This window comes from Branchiostoma lanceolatum, chromosome 6 (assembly GCF_035083965.1).
Source record: "Branchiostoma lanceolatum isolate klBraLanc5 chromosome 6, klBraLanc5.hap2, whole genome shotgun sequence".
Classification (NCBI taxonomy): domain Eukaryota; kingdom Metazoa; phylum Chordata; class Leptocardii; order Amphioxiformes; family Branchiostomatidae; genus Branchiostoma; species Branchiostoma lanceolatum.
In genome coordinates, this window is record NC_089727.1 from 4,032,883 (window position 1) to 4,052,460 (window position 19,578).

Genomic DNA, 19,578 nt, shown 5'->3' on the forward strand with positions numbered 1-19,578 from the left:
CGCAGTATAGAACGGAAGTGACGCAGTTGTCATCTCTCCGGAAGTTTGTAACCAAATATATTGTAGTCTGTCTCGTACTTAGACACCAATTTCTGAAACAGGTCCGGCGAGAGTTGCGACAAGTAGTGATTGACAGCAGCCTCGGACGACGCGTGTGAGTAGAACGCCGAACGTGCGGGAAACGCCACCTTATCGTCTGCACCAATGGCAGACAAGACCGTCTTCGCGTCATCTTCCAGCGTATCCAAGTGACCGACGAAGTCATAATGTATTGCACAAGGCTGACACAGGCCTAGGTAGGACCTCCAGTGTTCGTTCATAGAGGGGTGTGGAGTGTCCACGACGTATTGCACAAACTCCTGAAATGTAATACGTAGATGAAGGTTAGACATCCAGGTAGTAAGATACTAGCCTGAGTGCCAGCCTTTTTAGCTTCCGTCCGCTACCCTAGCTCCGTTGCGCTACCCAAGCTCCGCTGCCGGCCATTTTGGCGAGGAGCGGAGCTTGGGTAGCGTACGGAAGCTAAAAAGGCTGGCACCCAGGCTAGTAAGATACGCCAAAAATAGTTACTTAAGCAACTGGATAAAATTTTGAAACAGTCAGACGTTTCAGACAGCATCCGCCGTCTTTCGTCTGTGACTAACGATAGGACTGGAAAACCAGATTTCATACCAAACTCTGAATAGATATGTTAATGAGGTTAAGACAATTTAGGACGTCTTGACGTATAGTCTTTAAAAGAAGATTTATTCAACATTACCTGAAAGGTAACGTTGGGACGGGACACGTTTTGAAGGGAGAGCGGGCCCTGGCGATACCTCTCCAGGATGGTCCAGGCTTCCTTCAGGCTGAAGGCCTCCATGCGCCGCTCGAACTTGTCCCTGAAGGCGGACACCACGCGAGCCAGCGGGTCCCGCACGAACATGAACTTGTAGTAGTGCTGTAACCTGAAGAAAACGGGAAACGAACAAGTCAAAGGTTATTGCACAACAATTGTAACCGGTACGATGTAAGGCCATTGTATAAGCCTGTTGCAATTTGAATAAAATGAAATAAAATAAGACTACTGGCTAGTTCTATTACAATCTACACGCAGATTCTAAGCTATGGCGTTACAATATTGATAGAAGACACGGAACGTTACCGTAATGTTAACATAGATACGCACAGTCAAAACTGCCCAAGAAGAACACCCAGGGGACTAATAAAATCTGTCTGTGTGGACATGTTATCAATAAAGACTAGATGTTTGTGTTCATGGAAAAATCATTTTAGGGATAACCGTTAGCCTGATTGAACAGCAGGTTCTCTGTGGCGGTTTGACAACCTTTAACTTGTTCCGTTGTACGTACACACGCGTGTACAAAACGGAAGAATTTGCCGAATGTAGCGATTTCCCTCCAAACATCTGTTTGGAGATTGCGCTGCTCACAACTCCTCTTCACTAGAGGCTGGGACCGATGAGTGACCAAAGATTTGACAGACCGCTCAACGAATTTTATAGATAAATAACTTTTTATCTTCGCCGAGTACTTGTACTCGGAGAGGATTATGTTTTCGGTTGAAAAATCTGTTGGGTGGGTCTGAATGTATGTCAGGAGCATAACTCAAGAAAACTTCAATGAATCTTTATGATTTTTGGTAGGTGTGTAGTGGTTGTGTAAAGGAAGGTCAAGTTCGAAAATGGTTTACCTTGCGTTTTTCAATAGTACTGCAGCGGACTTAGCATTTTTTTGTGTTTGTATGTAGGCAAAAAAAAGTGACGGAAACGTTGATGGATCTTCATGATTTTTTGCAGGTGTGTAGATGTTGTGAAAACGGAGGTCAAGTTCAAAAATGGTTCTCCTGGCACTTTCCGTCGGTACTGCAGCGGGCTTTGTGTGGATGTGAATTTTCTTGTGGACAACATAACTCAAGAAGCTGTTGATGGATCCTTATGATATTTAGTGGGTGGGTAGGATTTACCGAAAGGAAGGTCAAGTTCGATAATGGGCCTTCTAGCGGGTACCAAAAGTACTGCAGCAAAATTTAGGGGCATATTGTCTGAAAGTGCTATGGTCATGATTTTTGTGTGGTAGATAGTTCATGCCACAGAAAGTAAGTTCTGTAAATTTTGGCCCCCTAGCGGCTTGTTAAGAACCGCAGTGGGTGTTTTTGTTTTGACATTCGGACATGAATAACTTGAGAATGGGTCGACAGATCGTCGTGATGTTTGGTATGTAGAGAGCTCGGATGGTGCTTTACATAATCAATGACTAATTATGCAAATAAGGAGCTAATTTGCATAATTAGTAAGGAAAGTTTGTTAACCCACTGCCTTTCAATGGGAGATGGGACAGTGTCAGGTCATGTAAACAGATAGCCTTGCATAAACGTACATGTAGGTCAAATAAATAAACTATTCTCCAAGCAGAGGTGTGGGTCCTGCTGGTTTTTGACGCGTTCAGTTTAAGCATTTTTGTTCAACACGGTTGGCGACATAACGAAATAGGGACGAAATAGAAAGCCTGACTAGAAACACCTAAAAACGTGCCAGATTTATTCTATTCATATGTATTGACTGTACTATTTCATCATCACTTTCAACTTTCAACACTGCCATATCGAACCTTTGTGGCCCATATAATATCAACATACTCATATTTTTTCATGACCAGTTATAACATATATCAGCACACTCTACACATATACTAGTCCTGTACCACCAAATGATTTTTAACCCTATCTTAACTGGACTCATTCGCCCAATCATAACGTCCAAATGGTATGGTGCATGATCAAATTTGCAGGGGGTGATAGGCACGTAAATATAAATCACTTTCCATAATAAGCCTTGATTATTTGGCGAAGATAATGTGTTTGTGGAACTCTAGTTTTTAAATGTTTTATTAAGTCATACTTTTACATCTTGCATCGTATTCCAATTATGAAATTAAGGGTCAAACACATCCAATTTTGGTCGCTGTACAATGACGTCGGCGTGGCGTAACGGTTAGAGCGTAGAACTCGGAATCAATAGGTCCCGAGTTGGATACTAGTACTCACCATGCCCCGACGTTGTGCCCCTGGGAAAGGCACTTTACACTACCTTCCCAGACGGTGGAGTGTCTATTCCGCTAATCTGTCAAACTGTGTGCCAAAAAACACACTGCGGATTTAGTTGCCGGTGTGCCAACATCTAGCACATTTGCCGCTGAGAACCGTTAAAAAAAGTACGATGGCTCAGTGGTTGCTGTCTAGTGAAAAGGGGATCTCACCTGTAGGCTACACTAGCGGCAGGGTAGTGGCTGAGGTACGTCCAGTTCTGCACGTGAAACTTGTACATGTCCACGGGGATGTGCTCCGGGTCGGAGAAGCGACCCTCCAGCACACTGATGACTCGTTTCCACGTCGTGCACGCTACCTGCATGGGAACGAGAGTAAATGAAAGCACTGACGTTAGCTACCGGATTGAGAATATTCGACCCTGATTTTTGGCGACCGTTCGCTAAAGCCGGCGTCACAATTCTTGCGAGAGTCGGCCGACTTTGTAGATCGCCCGAAGCTCGCCGAATTTCAAAATCGTCCGAGCGTCGACCGTATTTTCCAATGAAAATCTCGGGCGACGTCCGTCGAACCAAGTCGAACACTAGAAACTAAAAATCCCCCATGAGATGGTACCATCTCTTGGACATGGACGAAGTCAGTATCGACTAACCTGGTAAAAGGCCAATATTTGGATCAACTTTTATTTCTAAAAATCGCCCGAAGCCCGCGTAATCGACAGGACGTCGGCCGTACTTCGGCCGAAAATGCACATTTGAAGCTCGCCAACACGTCGGCCGAGCTGAATTTCTTATTTGTGACGGGGGCTTAATGACTACAGAAATAATTGTACACATGTACTCACTAATAGCTAGAGATCAATAGGTATACAAGTGGCCGTCTGCCACCTTCCTCATGTCAATAATGAACCATGATGAGCGGGATATAGACTCAATCACGTTTGGAACCGCATTCTTCACACTGTAGCAGCGACACCTAGCTGCAGTGCGAAGTAGAACCAGTCATGATTGTCCCGAGGAAGCACCCCGACCAATCGAATCACGTGAATCGCATTGAAACTCAGATTCGTATCAGCCATTTCCCGACAAATCGCTTTCTATTATAACTTGCGTTAACGACTACATCTGACCAAACAAACTTGCCAGTGAGATGGTGGAAGGTGTCAGCTTCCAAAAGACGTTTTCAGATTGACAATTTTGGCACTTTGGAAGTGATTGAATCCGCCCGCGATTTAAATTCAAGTTTCTACTACTTTTCTCTAAACGTTAAATCGCGGGCGGATTCAATCACTTCCAAAGTCGTCTTTTGGAAGCTGACACCTTCCACCATCTCACTGGCGAGTTTGTTTGGTCAGATGTAGTCGTTAACGCAAGTTAGAAAGCGATTTGTCGGGTCATGGCTGATACGAATCTGAGTTTCAATGTGATTCACGTGATTCGATTGGTCGGGGTGGGAAGGTGACAGACAGTCTCTGAAACGTCGGCTGTCGTTACTCCTTGGTTGTGAATAAAGAACTTTGTTACTCAGAAAACGGCAAATTTCCCTAAATTCCGGCCCACCTTTGGCACGTAGCAGTAGAGGAACCTGTACTCGTCGTTCACGATGATATGACGCAATGCGTTCCAGCGTTGCCTTGACGACAGGTCGGAGACGTCCCGCGCAGCGTTGCCATCCCGACAGCCGTGCTTCAAGGTCCGCGGTTGTGACGTCACCTGCATGGGAACCAATCGGCAAACGTTTAGAACGGACGTTCACGTAAGGTCACGGGTAGAAAATAACTGGTCAGTCACCGCGAAGAAGGCTTTATAAATATGTGCAGAAGACTCGTGAGATTTGTTACGCTGCAATTCAGGCAATACCCACAAGAGGTCGCAAACGGTTGGTTGGCGGTGAATTGACTTGTTCTTGCGAAATGTTTTGTATTTGGGGACAAGTTCACTGGACTGCTTCATTGTATTCATGGGGTGTCTGTCAAACGTAATGTGATTTTCGGGTAATCTGGCGCTCGACAACGCGATACGAACAATATTCAGGATCATAGGTAACGTGCTACGTAGAAGTAAGTCGACCCACAATATATCGACAACGAGTTAGATCGGGCCGACTACGATTCATGGTGAAATGAAATACTATAAATGCATTTAAGTTCGCGTGGTTTTTATTTCGCGCTAAGCTAAGGCGAAAACGGAGTGTTTTCGGTGGTTTTAAGTTTGCGACAGCGCTATAGTCACATACTGCTACAGTATTGGATAAAAATGTTCGCAACGGTTGTAGGTTTGCGGTGAAACGGTTGCCGCGAAAACCGCGAACATTTCTGCATTTACAGTAGGTCACTTCACCTCACAGAAGAACAGGCATGTAGACCCTTGTTCAGAACCACCGTGGTGCAGTACAGATCCATGCAGTCCTACCCTGGGTATCATCCTCCGCAGTAACCGCTGGCTCAATCTTTTCGCTTGCTAACCAGTCTACTGAGGATGGTACCCAGGCTAGTAGAGTCTGCACAGCAATGCCTGTGTTACAGTTTCCCTGTTGAACCCTCTCCTCCCCGACACAGTTCCCTTTACAATATTGGATTCATTTGGGGATGATTTATACCGAGATTACCGAGTGAAATTATGGGGAATGTTGGACTGTCCCACCCAGCTAGCCACCTCGGTCGTCGTCAGGCCCTGGGTCGTCTTCTTATGTCAAGTCAGAAGCCTGGAAACATGTGTCCTTTATTACAGGGAACTGTCGCGTGTTACACTTCAGTGATTTAAAGTCTAGACTTTTCGTCCAAGACGAACTAATTAAGACAACTGCGACTTACAAAATCTTTTGCCAAACCAGTGGCATTCTACAGTATAACTGACCATTCGGATCGTGACGAATATCCTGTGTGTAACGTGACATATTGTTACGTACAAGTAGTATAATTTATGTACTTTTTTGGCATTCACTTTCATTCGAAAACTTTGACATCGTATTTTTTTTTTTTTTAATTGAGAAAATGTCAGGGTAAGGGACTATATGTTCTTTTGCCAAGACTATGGCCTTCTACAGACTGACTGACCGAATAAATTTTTGACGAAAAAACTTACTTTCTCGTCACATATTGCTACGAAATGTACTTGTATGTATACAAAATGTTAGGATCAGAAGGGACGGTCTTTTCTTGCAGACAATGGTATAACGTTAAATGTGTCTAAAGTCAAAGAAGACAAGAAATCTAAAGACCCGTAAAGGGCGGTATAACCCCGTCGTCGCGAAAGCATGTCGACTGATGATGTTGAAAGGCGATTTTTGATTTGATTTATTATGTTTAGCCATAAGTATGGCTAAACATATTGTTTTCTCTCATGTTTCTTCTTCTTCTTCTTCTTCTCCTGTCAAATCTTCAAATCGATTCATCTCTGTCATTTTTTGACCAAATGACCTGGAATTTGGTACAGAGGTAATGTAGGCAAAAACCAATGTGCGTTCTTTTCCTTTTTTTGATATTGACCTTGAAAGTGATTTTATTGAGGTTTTTAGGCTATTTTTAGCATATCTTGGCCTCCTGCGCCCTGGTATTTCAACCGAATGACCTGAAATTTGCTGTATATGTGGCTTGAACAAATATTTAAAGGACTACATTCCCATTTTTGGCATACATATATTCAAAACGATTTATTTTGGGCTTTCTTGACAATATTTGCCACTTCTGTCACTTTCAATACTACATATGACCTACAGGTCATTGACCCCTAGTGCCTTGCACCTGGCCAAGCTGGAAGTTTGCTTACGAGGAGGAAAGACCGGACATAAACATTTAACGTGATTATCGGGAAAACACCATGTTCCCTTAAACTCAGTGGTTAAATTGCAGTTTAGGAAATTTTATAACAGAAAACAAGTTAAATCAATGATTTTGTGAATGTTTATTCTAGCATTAGTTATTCCAGATATTTTCAAACTCCAAATTCTTCAACACAACACGGGAGATCGTTTCTCCTCAGACTGGCGCGACACTCCTGTCAAAATTGATTGATGATCTCTCTCTGTGGTCCCGCACGTTGTCGCAGCGGTGCGTCGCCGCTACGCGATCGAAAGCACGCCGCTGTCTGTCTCGGACCAACACGCGTCTCCCGTGATGTGTAGCGTCCACCACCAGGCCTTCCTACATGTCCTACGTACGGGCGTATGGATCGTAGAATTCGGCAAAAAAGGAATGATTAGGCCAGTAGAGTCAGTCCCCGGTAAGGTCAATGATTCGCCCCTTTGTGCTAGCTTGTAACGTTAAATGAATGTACCATCTGCACTGGTGGCCAAACTTCACTGACAAACTTTCTCCCTATTATCATCATGAGCTTGCGTTAGTCTGGTACTAGTGACTATTATGTGCCGGGAATGTTTATCTATCGCACGCCTTGGAAGGAAGTTCAACCATGATAAATGGTCGGCCGTTGCGAAAATTTGGAATCCCATGCTGTTGATTTTCGTGATTGAATCTGTAAGAAAATATATTTTCATGTCGTTCATGTTTTTGGGACGGACGCCGGGACGGGGTGAATTTTTTCTATCATTTTCGTCCCGTTAGTAATGCAAATCGAATCGTGTTGCACAAGAGGCAAAACACTAAAAACGTGGGTCTTGTGGAGTGTTTTGGAGCGGGAAAATGCCGGATATTAGCGGTGCCGAACAGTGTACATCGTCGCGCGCGGGTGACGCTCCGTCAAAACAAATCCGCTGGTGGTCTAGCGCGGCCACCGAAAATAGGCAGAAACACACAGGAGGACTTAGCACCTTCGTTTATGAGGGCAATTGTGAAAATCTTTTGTTACAAATTGTTCGAACATTGAAACATTTGGATAGATGGTTTGAAACTGTTCTAAATAAAGAGATTTTTGTGTAGTTACGTTCGAAATGTTTCCAACGTATGTGAAATAAGTTCAAACATGTTATAAGTTTCAATTCTAATTGTTTGAACACTTAAGAACTATTGTGACTTAGACATTCTTTTAATCAAAATAGTTCAAACATATTACAAATATTATATTAAAACCCTCTCGGTGACTTTGAATTGACTCAAATATGTTGTTTTTGGTCATTTCCTTCGTCTCCTGTCAAATCTTCATATGTATACTATGGAAAACTTCATTCTTCCCTGGGGTTGATCTTTTTTAATTCAATTTTGAACTGGGTTGATTATGCGCAAGAGTGTAATTTTCAGCGGATATTTTTCGACTGGTTTACATGGAAATGGCACGGAATATCCCATTCATACAAGGGGAGGATTCTTTAATTATTTCTTTCAATTTTGAGCTGGAATGATTATGAAAAAGTCCATTTTTTAGCAGAAGTGTATTTGTTAATCAATTAGTGGATATGGTTGTGGACTGGTCCATATTGTGTTGAGGTGCTACTGGAAGACTCAATTTTGGACTGGGGTGATTCATTTTTTTAGTGCAAGTATTTTAGAATGGTCCATTGTTATTTTGGGAGAGTCCATTTTTTGCATGGCGAGGAGTATGGCTAAACATGCTGTATTTGCTCGCAAATGTTGCCTTTCTAGTTTATCTATTTGGTTGGTTGGTTGTTTATTTGGTTGGTTGGTTGGTTGGTTGTTTGGTTGTTTGGTTGGTTAGTTGGTTGGTTGTTTGGTTGGTTGGTTGGTTGTTTGGTTCTTTAGTTGGTTTGTCGGTTGGTTGGTTGGTTGGTTGGTTGTAAAAAGTACAGCCAGGGCTACCCAACTAGCCGAATGCTATTACAAAGGGTTAGCCGACCTCACCAACAAACTGAAGACCATCTTAAAACGGCCCGCGGGTCAACAGAGGTCATCAGAGGTGACCCCGTGACGGAAAGTTTCCTACCACTGATCAGCTCCAGGCCGGGGAGATACATGAGGACCTGCGAACAACTGTACAGAAGCACTTCATGTGATGAGCTAATCTTGCACTGGTCGAGACAGGGAGGACAGACGATGTAGCTAGCAAGCCATCTGAAACATCTAAGTAACCGTTTACAACATCTATACAGTTGCTTGAGTAATTTGATGTCTAACCTTCATCAACGAGCTCGAGCTGCAGGGTTGCCTGGAGTATCTTTTCCGAATATCAAATGCTTCACTGTCGGTGTTTTCAATATGACATATTTGCTATTGAAAGTTGTTTTGACTTCCACGTTCATATATGCTCTCTGTAGACTTACTGTAAATGTTCGCGGGGATTTAATTTTACGGTAGGGAGAAAATGGAGCGTTCGCGGTGGTTTCGAATTCGCGTTTGAAACAATAGTAGCACTGCAATACAGTCACACAGTAGAACGGCTTTTCACCGTGAAAACCGCGAACATAAAACCACCGCGAATATTTCTGCATTTATCATTCATCCAATGTAGTAGGCACGGTTCCAATGTCGACAGCGTCAGAGTGATAAGTGCGGTGGTATCTCTAATGTCATAATTGACTGCTCAACAGACTGTGACATACGGTCGGCTAGGAGTGCGTACCGTTGCCATGGCAACGCGTCCCCAAGAGACGTCATCAAACTTAATAACGTAACTCTAATCGGTACGTAATTCTGGAGCAGGCTCTTCGCATTGGCGCCAAGGTGATCCGATTAGGGCCACGTCAAATCGGTTAGCATCGCCATCAACACTCTACACAGCAAGGGAAAGATCGTTGATGTCTGCGGTTTACAGTGATATAGGGTAGAGGACGGGGATGTACCTATAGCTTACTGGTAGCAGCCTCACATTTGAGCTCCTTGTTATATTCCCCTTCCAGTGGGAAGGGAATAGACTGTTTTTGCTTGCCTTTTCTTCTTCTTTCTTCTGCCAAAAATCAAGTAGATGTGGGGTGGTAGCTCTACTAATGGTAGTGCAGAAAGTTATATGTACCTTATGTTACATGGTACAGATGTTATATTGGAGATGTAAGTACCTTTAGAAAAGGTGAATACACCTGGCAATTAATTATGCTAATGAGGACCTCATTTGCATAATTTATGCATAAACCTGTATTTCCCTTACCGCAAAAGCTGCAGATGTCATATCTGAGATGTAGGTACCTTTGGGAAAGGTGAATACACCTGGCAATAGATAATGCAAATGAGGACCTAATTTGCATAATTTAGGCAAAAACTAGTATTTCCCTTACCATGAAAGCTGCGGATGTCATATTTGAAGCAGCCAGGAAATCTACTAGTATGTGCCACTAGAACGAACGAACGAACGAACGAACGTTTACACTGATATAGAGCAGAGGATATTTATCATTTACAGTGTTCAGCTGATGCGGTCTAGTTGCTTCATCGTCAGTTCATATGTTCTATCGAGGCTAGCTCTGTATCCCTGGAAAGCATCGCCATTACTGCATAAGATCGTTGATGACAGCTGTTTACAGTGATATAGGATAGAGAAAATATTTACATTGGTCTGGTAAGGTTTACTTGATTCAGTTTCGATTCGCCTGTTTTGCCAACACTTAGTTTTCAAGGTAACCTATTGTACGTAAGAAGCTTCTTTATGAGGAAAAGTCGATCCGTATTCGGCGTAATAAAGGGCTTTCAGGCTGGCGTTCATTCATTATTAAAGTGCGGGGAGGAGAGGCGCCGCGGCGTCTGACGTGCGACACGCCTGGTACATCATGTCTGCTTCAGTGGCCTAGCCTGGATGCTAGACCCTCAATCTCTAAAATATTACTATATCTACACGTTAGATGTTTTAGAGATTGGGGGTCTGGCATCCAGGCTAGGCTACTGAAGCATACATATTATACGATATTATACATATCATACTATAGATATCTTAGAGACTGTGGGTCTGGTACATCATTTTATTTTATCTTTATTTTATTCAAATTGCAGCAGGCAATACATGACAACCCAGGCAGCAGTAGCTGATATCGGGTGTCTAACACATAGCACATACAATAACAATGTTGAAAATTACGCATATATACAAATATAAGTTCCTAACGTACACAATGATGATAATAATAATAATAATAATAATAAAATGTCAAGGAGGTTCGAGAGGTCAGAGGTCTTGATTTGAAGTAGTTTGGCATGGTAAGTTGACTGGGGTGGTTTAAATGGAAGGACCATTGAAACGCTTTGTAGAGGAAGTGTATGTGTACATCATGTGTGCTTCGTTAGCCTAGCCTGGTGTGCATACTCTCCAAGCAGATGTTCGGTTTCGACTGGTTTTTGACGTGTTTCAGGCGGTTTTGTCGGGATTTCTATTGTAAGTCGCCAAGCCAAATTGTTGTCTTGGCGACAAAAACGATCCCCTCATAAAGAGAACGGGATGAAATAGAAAGCCCGACAAAAACGCCTAATATAAAAACACGGAGTCGAATCTCTGCTTGGAGAGTGTGGTATGCAGTCTTCTTTGCCACCGCACAAAAACTGAACATTAGATTGAATGCCAATATACATGTTTCTCTCTCACGCAGTTTAAGTACAATATTGTTCTTCGGGTCTATAAAATGATAAGTTTGATAGGATTATAAACGCTCTATAAAAACCGGACGTTCTTCTGCAGTATCATACTGCAGACTATCAAGGAAAGCTACATCTAACTGTTTCTTCGACGTCCCAAATTTTACGACAATCCATCCATACCTTGTTGAATTATGTTGCTAAACGACATACACATACACAAACACTACCAAAAGCATAACCTGCTTGGCGAATGTAGTTAATTTTTCTAAGAAAACTTAAAACAACACCATTTTGTCCCAAGATGTGTTTGTAGATTACTAGTATGTTCCAACAGGCTTTCTTTGAATCCTTAGATCAAACCTTTTCCGAGCAATCAGTTCCACTGGCAGGATTTCTTCTGACATCGGACTGACATCAACTGTATCATGTCAACAGCATAAATGGCACCTAAACGCGAAGAAACGGCGCGAACAGATGCGAACATTAATGGATTCGTTCCGTTTTCCAGCAATCTGAGACCCCTGGAGAGTTTGGGCCTCACCCGAAGCCGTGATTTCTTCGGCAGAGGCTTGTTTTGGGGGGTTATTACCTTCGCCGAGAAGGTTATGTTTTCAACAGCATTCGTGTGTTTGTGTCTGTGTACACGGTAACTCGAGACTGCCTGAATGGATTATCTTCATTCTTGATAGGTAGGTAGGTCTTCTTGAGACTTTGAAATGATTAGATGTTGGGCCCCTTTTCTACTCATAATGGCATATGTGCACAGTCCGTTCGGGTCATTTGAGGACGATGGCAGTACTTTTCTTAGAAATAGGATAACAAGAAAAGTACTGCGAGTATTTTGAAAAAGGAACCCTTTTTGTCCTCTCAAAGACATCACAAGCGAAACGACAAATGGATTCATTTTCAAAACTTTCTAATTTTTTGACAAACAACTTTCTTTCACATACGATTAGAAACAACGCCAACCCCTTTCCGAGCCCAAGAGTCCCGTCAATACAAACCCAATTTGCGCCTACTGCGCCAGGAATTGGACGCGGTCGCGGCGAGTCACGGGACAGGAAAACTCATCTGTTTCGCCTTCTCCTCCCACAACAAATCTTGACCTAGATAAGCCACAACGTTTACACCTTCCGAATCGCTCTTACTTTCCCTTTCTTTTATAGTCAAAATAAACAGATATCAAATCTTGTACACTGAGCTTTCCTTTGGACAGAGTAGTGACCGTTGGGAAGTGAACTAAAGCTGTACAGAGGTTGGAAACCAGACCAGGCTACTCTTATACAAGCTTCTGCCATTAACTGTTATTTACAGGGCACGCAGATGTGTGAACTTGGCGAGGGCAGTTGGCTGCTTTCCGCCTGTTTTTGTCGTTGACTCTTTCCTGTTTTGAGCGATATTTCGGAAATAACAAAATTGACGCCGATCAAAATATATGAAGAAAGTGTCCGTCTTCGAAGGTTGAAATTTGGCTATCTTATATATTCTGAATACGCGGTAGCTGTCTTCTCAGTTCATATGCCCATCAATGTACAACCGGTTAACCGCAGAACTGGTACAACCGTGAACGTGCTAAAAAAAGACGAAAACAAATATGCAAACAAGAAAACAACTTGGAAACTGAAACCGTATCAAAGTTTACCCAAAGACATAGATAACGCGTCAGACGTCTATAACACTGAACAAAGTAAAAGTAAGGCAGTCATCCCTGAGCTGAAGCATGACGAGCCCTTCACCAGGCGCCATAGCTTTTAAACACCCTTTCTAACCCATCAGATACAGTTAACCTGACATCTAACATTCTACCAAGACTACCTAGGCTGGTAGGACCTAGGCAACCAGACTCTAGAGGTTGCTAGAAAAAGTAGACATGGGCCAAAATATAGACTGGATCGTAGGTTTAATACAAACTGTACTCTATGGCATATTCATTTACCATTCGTATCTGACCACGTTCTACTATTTCCAGCAACCCATGGGGTGTGGTTTAAGTCTAAAGAGCCTATCGTACCTTCCTGCCAGCGGCGCCAGTTCTCTCTCGTCTGATCTCCCGGGTGCCCGGGTCCGCATGTTGGCGGGGCTGCGAGTCTGCCGTCCCCGCCGGAAATCGGAGCGCGTCCCGCCTCCCTGGTGCCTCCCCGGTGGTGCCATCGCGCAGGCCCCGTACCTGTCCCACCAACACTCGCCGGTCCACGAACGTCGCCAGGAAGAGCGTTGCCATGACAACGAGCAGGAGGAACAAGAAGAGGCAGCGGCGGCTTCTGCCCCATCCCGACATCACGCCATCTCCGTGGTCTGAAAGGTACAGGTGAGGAGATCAGACGACACGGCAGCCGACCTTACAAGTCTTTTCCAGTCCTCACTGAGGGCTGGCCGCTACCATTTCTTCATGGGGGTGTTTTTGTATACCGTTAAAAAGCGAACTGGGGATGCCATCCTCCGCCGTTCCCACTGGCTCTCCCCTTTTCGCTATCTTAAACCAAGATTGACCTGATTGCAGTTGCAGAGTGATATATGAACAGGGCACGATAACATCATATTGAGTATCTCTGTCTTGGTATTGGCTTGTCCCCAGTCGCCCTCTCCCTCCGCTCTACAGTACCGAGGCCTTGGCCCCGCAGGTGAACCAAAGATAAACATTCACGCAGAAAATCACTGGCGTAAAAACAGATCGTGCTACGGACGTGTTTACGTTTGACCCCACTGGCACAAAGCGTAATCCTCCCAACAGAGCCCGCTAATACCAGAGGACTTTGATTGCTTGGGAATTGGGAGACCGTGGCCCTACAGATCTTGCACCAATATTCCATGGGAACTTGGAAGGAATCCAGCGTCTAAAACCTGTCTGATTCTGTAGGGAGGTGATGGAAAGCTTCTCCATTAACTTGTAACACCTGGGTTTTACTGTAATACTGACACATAGCGTTACGCTGAACGACAAATCTACGACAGTGAATTGACAATATTCATAATTACTTGAGAAACTGTCAAAATTCGGATGTCTTGTGACGGAAAAAGTTGTATTAAAGATAGATCCCTTGTTGGCATGCTAACGTTACAACCTCGCTGAAAAAATCGTACGTCGTATGTCACCGCGTGACTGTGCCTTTGCATAATCTTCACACAAGTGGTTTGTTTCACGTCAGAGTTCAACAAGTTGATTGTGAATATCGATCATACATGTTTCCAGTTGTCACTGAGATTGCCACTGCGCATTTCCTTCCCTGAAATCTTTTCCTCAAATGTCAGACTTGTTGAGCGCTTGTCACCCGGATGGCCCTAACGTTACGTGCGCAGAATAAGCACATACGCCCACTACCTTCAACACAGTACTTCGCAGGTTACTTGTATCAACGCTATACCCAGTTTCAGTCACCGTATATTGGGGGTGAAGTTATTTCCTAGTCAATCCGAAAAATCCATAACAGAACTATATAATTAGTGGTCGTTTTCAACACAATTCAGTTCAGTTCGGCTGTCTAGTGACCTTCGTACAAGATATAACGGCAAGTCTGTTGATAAATATGGCCATACATGGTCATGGCGTTCCAAATGTTACAGACAAAACGTGCAACAGGTCCCTATATAAAAAGCATTACAAGGAAGAGCCGGCAGAAATATCTGATTTAGTATAACACAGCAGAAGAGGAGACGAACGTTTTGTCATGAAAGCCTCTGATATGTTTCTGTCATATCAAACAGCGAATTGTGAAGGCCACGCCCATCGCAACGTTACAGTGCAATGCCAGCTTTGAGATTTGTACCTACCGTTTTCAGTTGAGACGGTCGTTCTGCTAGTGTGTCCCTGTTTAGGACAACGGTTCAATATACATCCGCCACCTTAGTTGAACTACAGCCGTCACACGCCAGCTACCCTGTTCAAAACACACACACAAGGGAAATGTTACAAAACCCGTTCAACATGTAACTACGAATTATTCAAGTGAACCGTCACGATCGCTGGATCCCATGGACGCCCAATACAGGTTTCCTTCGGAATAGTCCATCTCAAACGGGAGGGTTGAGACTTTCCTTAGTCAAACTGTGGGTAAAGAAATCCTGAAATACCAATTCTAATGAACTTGAATGTCAAAGGAAATGGTAGATCAAGGTTAAAGTGAAATCGGATGTTAATTTAGGGTGTTAAACTAAAAAAACTGCCTCCTCTATTTAAGCACGCAGGCAACATGGTACATCCTCAAGCCATATCATCATGAGTGGACTGCTGTACTGTAACAATGGCGAAACTCAAGGCCGCTCGGCACAAGTGTGTGTGTTTAACGAACAATGCATTCTGTAGAGCAGCACTCAAAAACCCGTTCAACCATTCATCCCTAAACGGTCACTTCAGGGCACTGTCCGAGGTTCAATTCTGTGGCCCTTCAGACAGAAAACTTACATTTGCTTTATATCTAACTATCTAAGCTATGCTTCCAATATTCAGACGGTACGGTATGACATGTATGCCCAACCCAACACGTAGCAAAGATCATATCAGTTGTGATCGCGTCGTGATAATCTGGATTTATAAAGTAGATGCGGGCCCCATTATTGTTAACAAGCATACCCTCCTCTTAATTGAACCCAGACTAGAACCCGGTAGCAGTACTCTCCAAGCAGAGGTTCGGCTCCGACTGATTTTTGACGTGTTTTTATACGTTTTTGTCGACGGGCTTTCAATTTTGTCCTGTCTAAAAAAACGCATAAAACACGTCAAAAACCAGCCGGAGCCGAACCTCTGCTTGGAGAGTACGGTAGCAAGGCAACAGTGGACACATTGACAGCTATAAGTAGAACTCCGATGACTACTTAACACACCCACGTGTACAGACTCCACTTTCACAGTTGAGTCAGAGTGGTGACCGGACGCACCACCCCAAACACAGCTGCAGGTGTAACTGCCCAAAGTATTAAACACTAATGCACCCGGGTATATTCCAGTCTAGTTGGAGGTTTAAAGAAGAAAATTCTAATTAAATCTATACCACTGGATTACAGAATGAAAATATCAGATGATATCCGACATCTTTCATCATTTTCCATCACTGATGTCGGATGACATCTAAACGTCTGACTTTTTTCATTTTGTAATCCAGTGGTACAGATTTAAAATTTTGTTCTTTGATATTTCCTGGGTGACTAATATTCAGTCAAACGTACAGTCGAGGTATAGTCGAGGTATAGTTTTGAACGCTACATCGGAAACCAGCCGGTTGCATGACTCTAGCGTAATTTTCAGTATTCCACCACAAAAGGAAGGAATATTCCACGGCATTTGCATTATTCCTGTATCCGTGTGTTTGTCTCTGGATCAGCAATTACAGGAGCGCTGTACCTCCAGACATCATCCTGTTATCTGTCTTTATTTTCACCCAGAAACGTCTGACAGGATCCAGAAATCAATACTTTTCTCCCGGGTCCGGAGGGAGGCTATTTCACGGCATACATCAAAACTGATTAGCCGATGATGCAGTGAGGAATAGCATAAGCTACTACACCTCCGACGCTGGTGAAAATGCGCAAGCCCTGTTTTCGAATTCCACCTGAAAGATATACTCTTATATTGAACGCCAGCCGAAAGCAAACAAGAAGAATATCTAGCTTGGAGCAAATCATCTCCCTCTGGGCTTGCCGTTGCCACGCTCTCAGCAGAAGTAACCGTTTATTAGGAATTCCCAAATGCAATGTAATCCGTTCGTTGTACCATTGTCATTGCAAGGTAATTGTATAGAAAACCCGTTGCAGTACATACAGCATGTAAGGTACGGTATGCAAAGTGTCGATCTTAATCAAATGAAAATCATTAGCGACCGTTATCTGGGTTAATGATCACTTATCTCCATCTCTGTCAATCGCCATCCGTGAATAGTTTCATCAGGTCGGAACGTGTGCGTACGTAGATCACAGGATAAAGGAGTTCTATTGTACACAGGCAGACAAGGAAGATAAACCAAGGAGATTTTGATAAACCGAACCAAACCAAAAGGGAAATAAGTTAGCCTGAGTACCATCCTCCGCAGTGGCCGCTGGCTCAATGCTTTTTGCTTGCTAACTGCGTGGTTAGCAAGCGAAAAGTATTGAGCCAGCGGTCACTACGGAGGATGGTACTCAGGTTAGTTATAAGTTATGACAACAGTGCAAAAACATCTGGAGAAATTAAACTGCTCGCAACTATTAATTCATTAATCGATAGACTCGCTGAAATTTTCGACTGAATCGCTGAGTCCTCATCAGCTATCTGACCCATTTGCTCTGGACACAAGACTATATGCACGTGTTACGTCACAATGGGTCAAAGGTTGTTGGAAGTCGATGTCGCCCCCCGTCCCGGTTAAGAGAAGGTTTGTGCGCCCTGATGTAGGCAGCAACTTTTGCTCTGTTGTTATTCTATGCAAATATTTGTTGTTATTCTATGCAAATATTTGTTGTTATTCTAGGCAAATATTTATTGTTATTCTAGGCAAATATTTGTTGTTATTCTAGGCAAATATGCGTTGTTATTCAAGGCAAGTATGTGTTGTTATTCTAAGCAAATATTTCCGTACCAGTACTTTTTGTGGTACGGAATCCCTCATCTGTGTTCGACTTCTATTTCAAATTGACCACAGACCTACAGTAGCCACAGATGTATCGGTGTGCTTGTGAGCCTTCACAGACGACCTAACAGGTTTAGTGCCAATACGTCTAAGCTTGACAGACGTCTCATCACTGCAGTGCAGTATACTCACTCTTCAATCTTACTCCTGAGACCTCAGAGGTCGGCAGTTTCTTAAGGAACTCTTGAGGAAAGGCTCCTCTTCTTCAAATCGATTCCGTGATTTCTCCAGAGGCGTTGGTCCATAGATTTAAAGACGCGTCAATAGGTCTGTCCGCCGGCGTGAATTAAGATTTATAAGAAAGAAGTCCATCACACTGCGGTAACTCCTGATCGATCTGGGGCCAGATATACCTGAGGTATTCACGCAATGGTGTAGGTAAGGCCACAACATGTACATCATTTGCTATCCTAATGCTAATCCGACGTAGAACTCAAGCGAAGGGATCAGTCAAGACGATAACAAAGGACTGGGAGCCGGAGGAAAACTTCAATCTGACTGCATTCACTGTTTGAGACTGAGTGCAATGTTGAGTTTAGCAACGCCGTTTCTCTGTATTCCGAAGATCTTAAACTTTAATCAAGCTGGGAGTCGGCAGAAAACTTGACTTTGACCATATTCAGTGTTTCTTTGAAAGTACATGTGCCGAGGAACAGACTGTCCTCTTTGACTGATGAGACCGTTTTCATGTAGAGTTGAGCATTATCTTTTCTTTCTCACCCGAGGACTTTGATCAAGTTTGTGCATGGCCTGTCCTGAATCTGAGTACATGCATATTCACCATTGTTCACTGCTTACGCGTGCCAAGAAACAGACTCTCCCCTTTGACTGAGACTGTTTTAGCATTATCGTTTCTCTGTAATCCAAGGACTTTGATCAAGTTTGTGGATGTCCCGAGGCGGTGCATGTTGGTGCAGGTGCTGGCGGGCAGCCAAAGGTAAAAATTCCCCGACTGCATCCCGACCCAGAGATCACCTCTCTCAACAACGATAACATCAACGCAGCGGCATGCAGGCCGCGTATGATCTCCAAGCAGATGTAGGGTTCGGCTCCGTGTGGTTTTACGCGTTTCCGAGGAGGCAAACCGCGTTTCATACCGTCGTTGCTTTTTGGAACGCTCGCTTTTTTACGACAGCCAAAGGTAAAAATTCCCGACTGCATCCCGACAAACAGATCACCTCTCTCAACAACGATAACATGAACTCAGCTGGCCATGAATAATCTCCAAGCAGATACGGGGTGCACAAACTCCCTTGCCCATTAGAGACCGTTGGCGGTGGACTATTTAAAGCTAACAAGACTGGATTCCAGACTAGAATCAACGTCTCCGTCTCCCCCCCCTCTCTCTCTCTCTCTCTCCCTCACTCTCTCTCTCCCTCTCACTCCCTCTCTCTCTCCCTCTCCTCTCTCTCTCTCTCTCTCCCTCTCTCTCCCTCTCTCTGTAGCAAAGCAAAATCGTGACCGGAACCGGGAGTTCGAGAAGGGCATTACAAATTTGCCTTTCTACATCTGCTTGGAGATTACGTATTA

At 43.7% G+C, this 19,578-nt stretch overlaps 1 protein-coding gene across 1 annotated transcript; it reads right to left on the reverse strand.

Annotated features, from left to right (window-relative positions):
* Window positions 1-12: 12 nt before the first annotated feature.
* LOC136436203 (carbohydrate sulfotransferase 14-like) lies at window positions 13-15,473 on the reverse strand. Its single transcript, XM_066429985.1, has 6 exons — window positions 15,221-15,473; window positions 13,464-13,747; window positions 4,605-4,757; window positions 3,258-3,403; window positions 761-947; window positions 13-359 (listed from the first exon to the last, which is right to left on the reverse strand). The coding sequence occupies exons 2-6, from the start codon at window positions 13,728-13,730 to the stop codon at window positions 30-32; spliced, it is 1,083 nt and encodes a 360-aa protein (XP_066286082.1). The 5' UTR covers window positions 13,731-13,747; window positions 15,221-15,473; the 3' UTR covers window positions 13-29.
* Window positions 15,474-19,578: the final 4,105 nt, after the last annotated feature.

Coding starts and splice junctions, on each gene's coding strand:
- LOC136436203 (XM_066429985.1), bottom strand. CDS start 13,730: ATGTCGGGATGGGGCAGAAGCCGCCGCTGCCTCTTCTTGTTCCTCCTG. Junction 4,758..13,463: donor CTGGCGCCGCTGGCAGGAAG/GTACGATAGGCT, acceptor GTTCCCATGCAG/GTGACGTCACAACCGCGGAC. Junction 3,404..4,604: donor TCTACTGCTACGTGCCAAAG/GTGGGCCGGAAT, acceptor GTTCCCATGCAG/GTAGCGTGCACGACGTGGAA.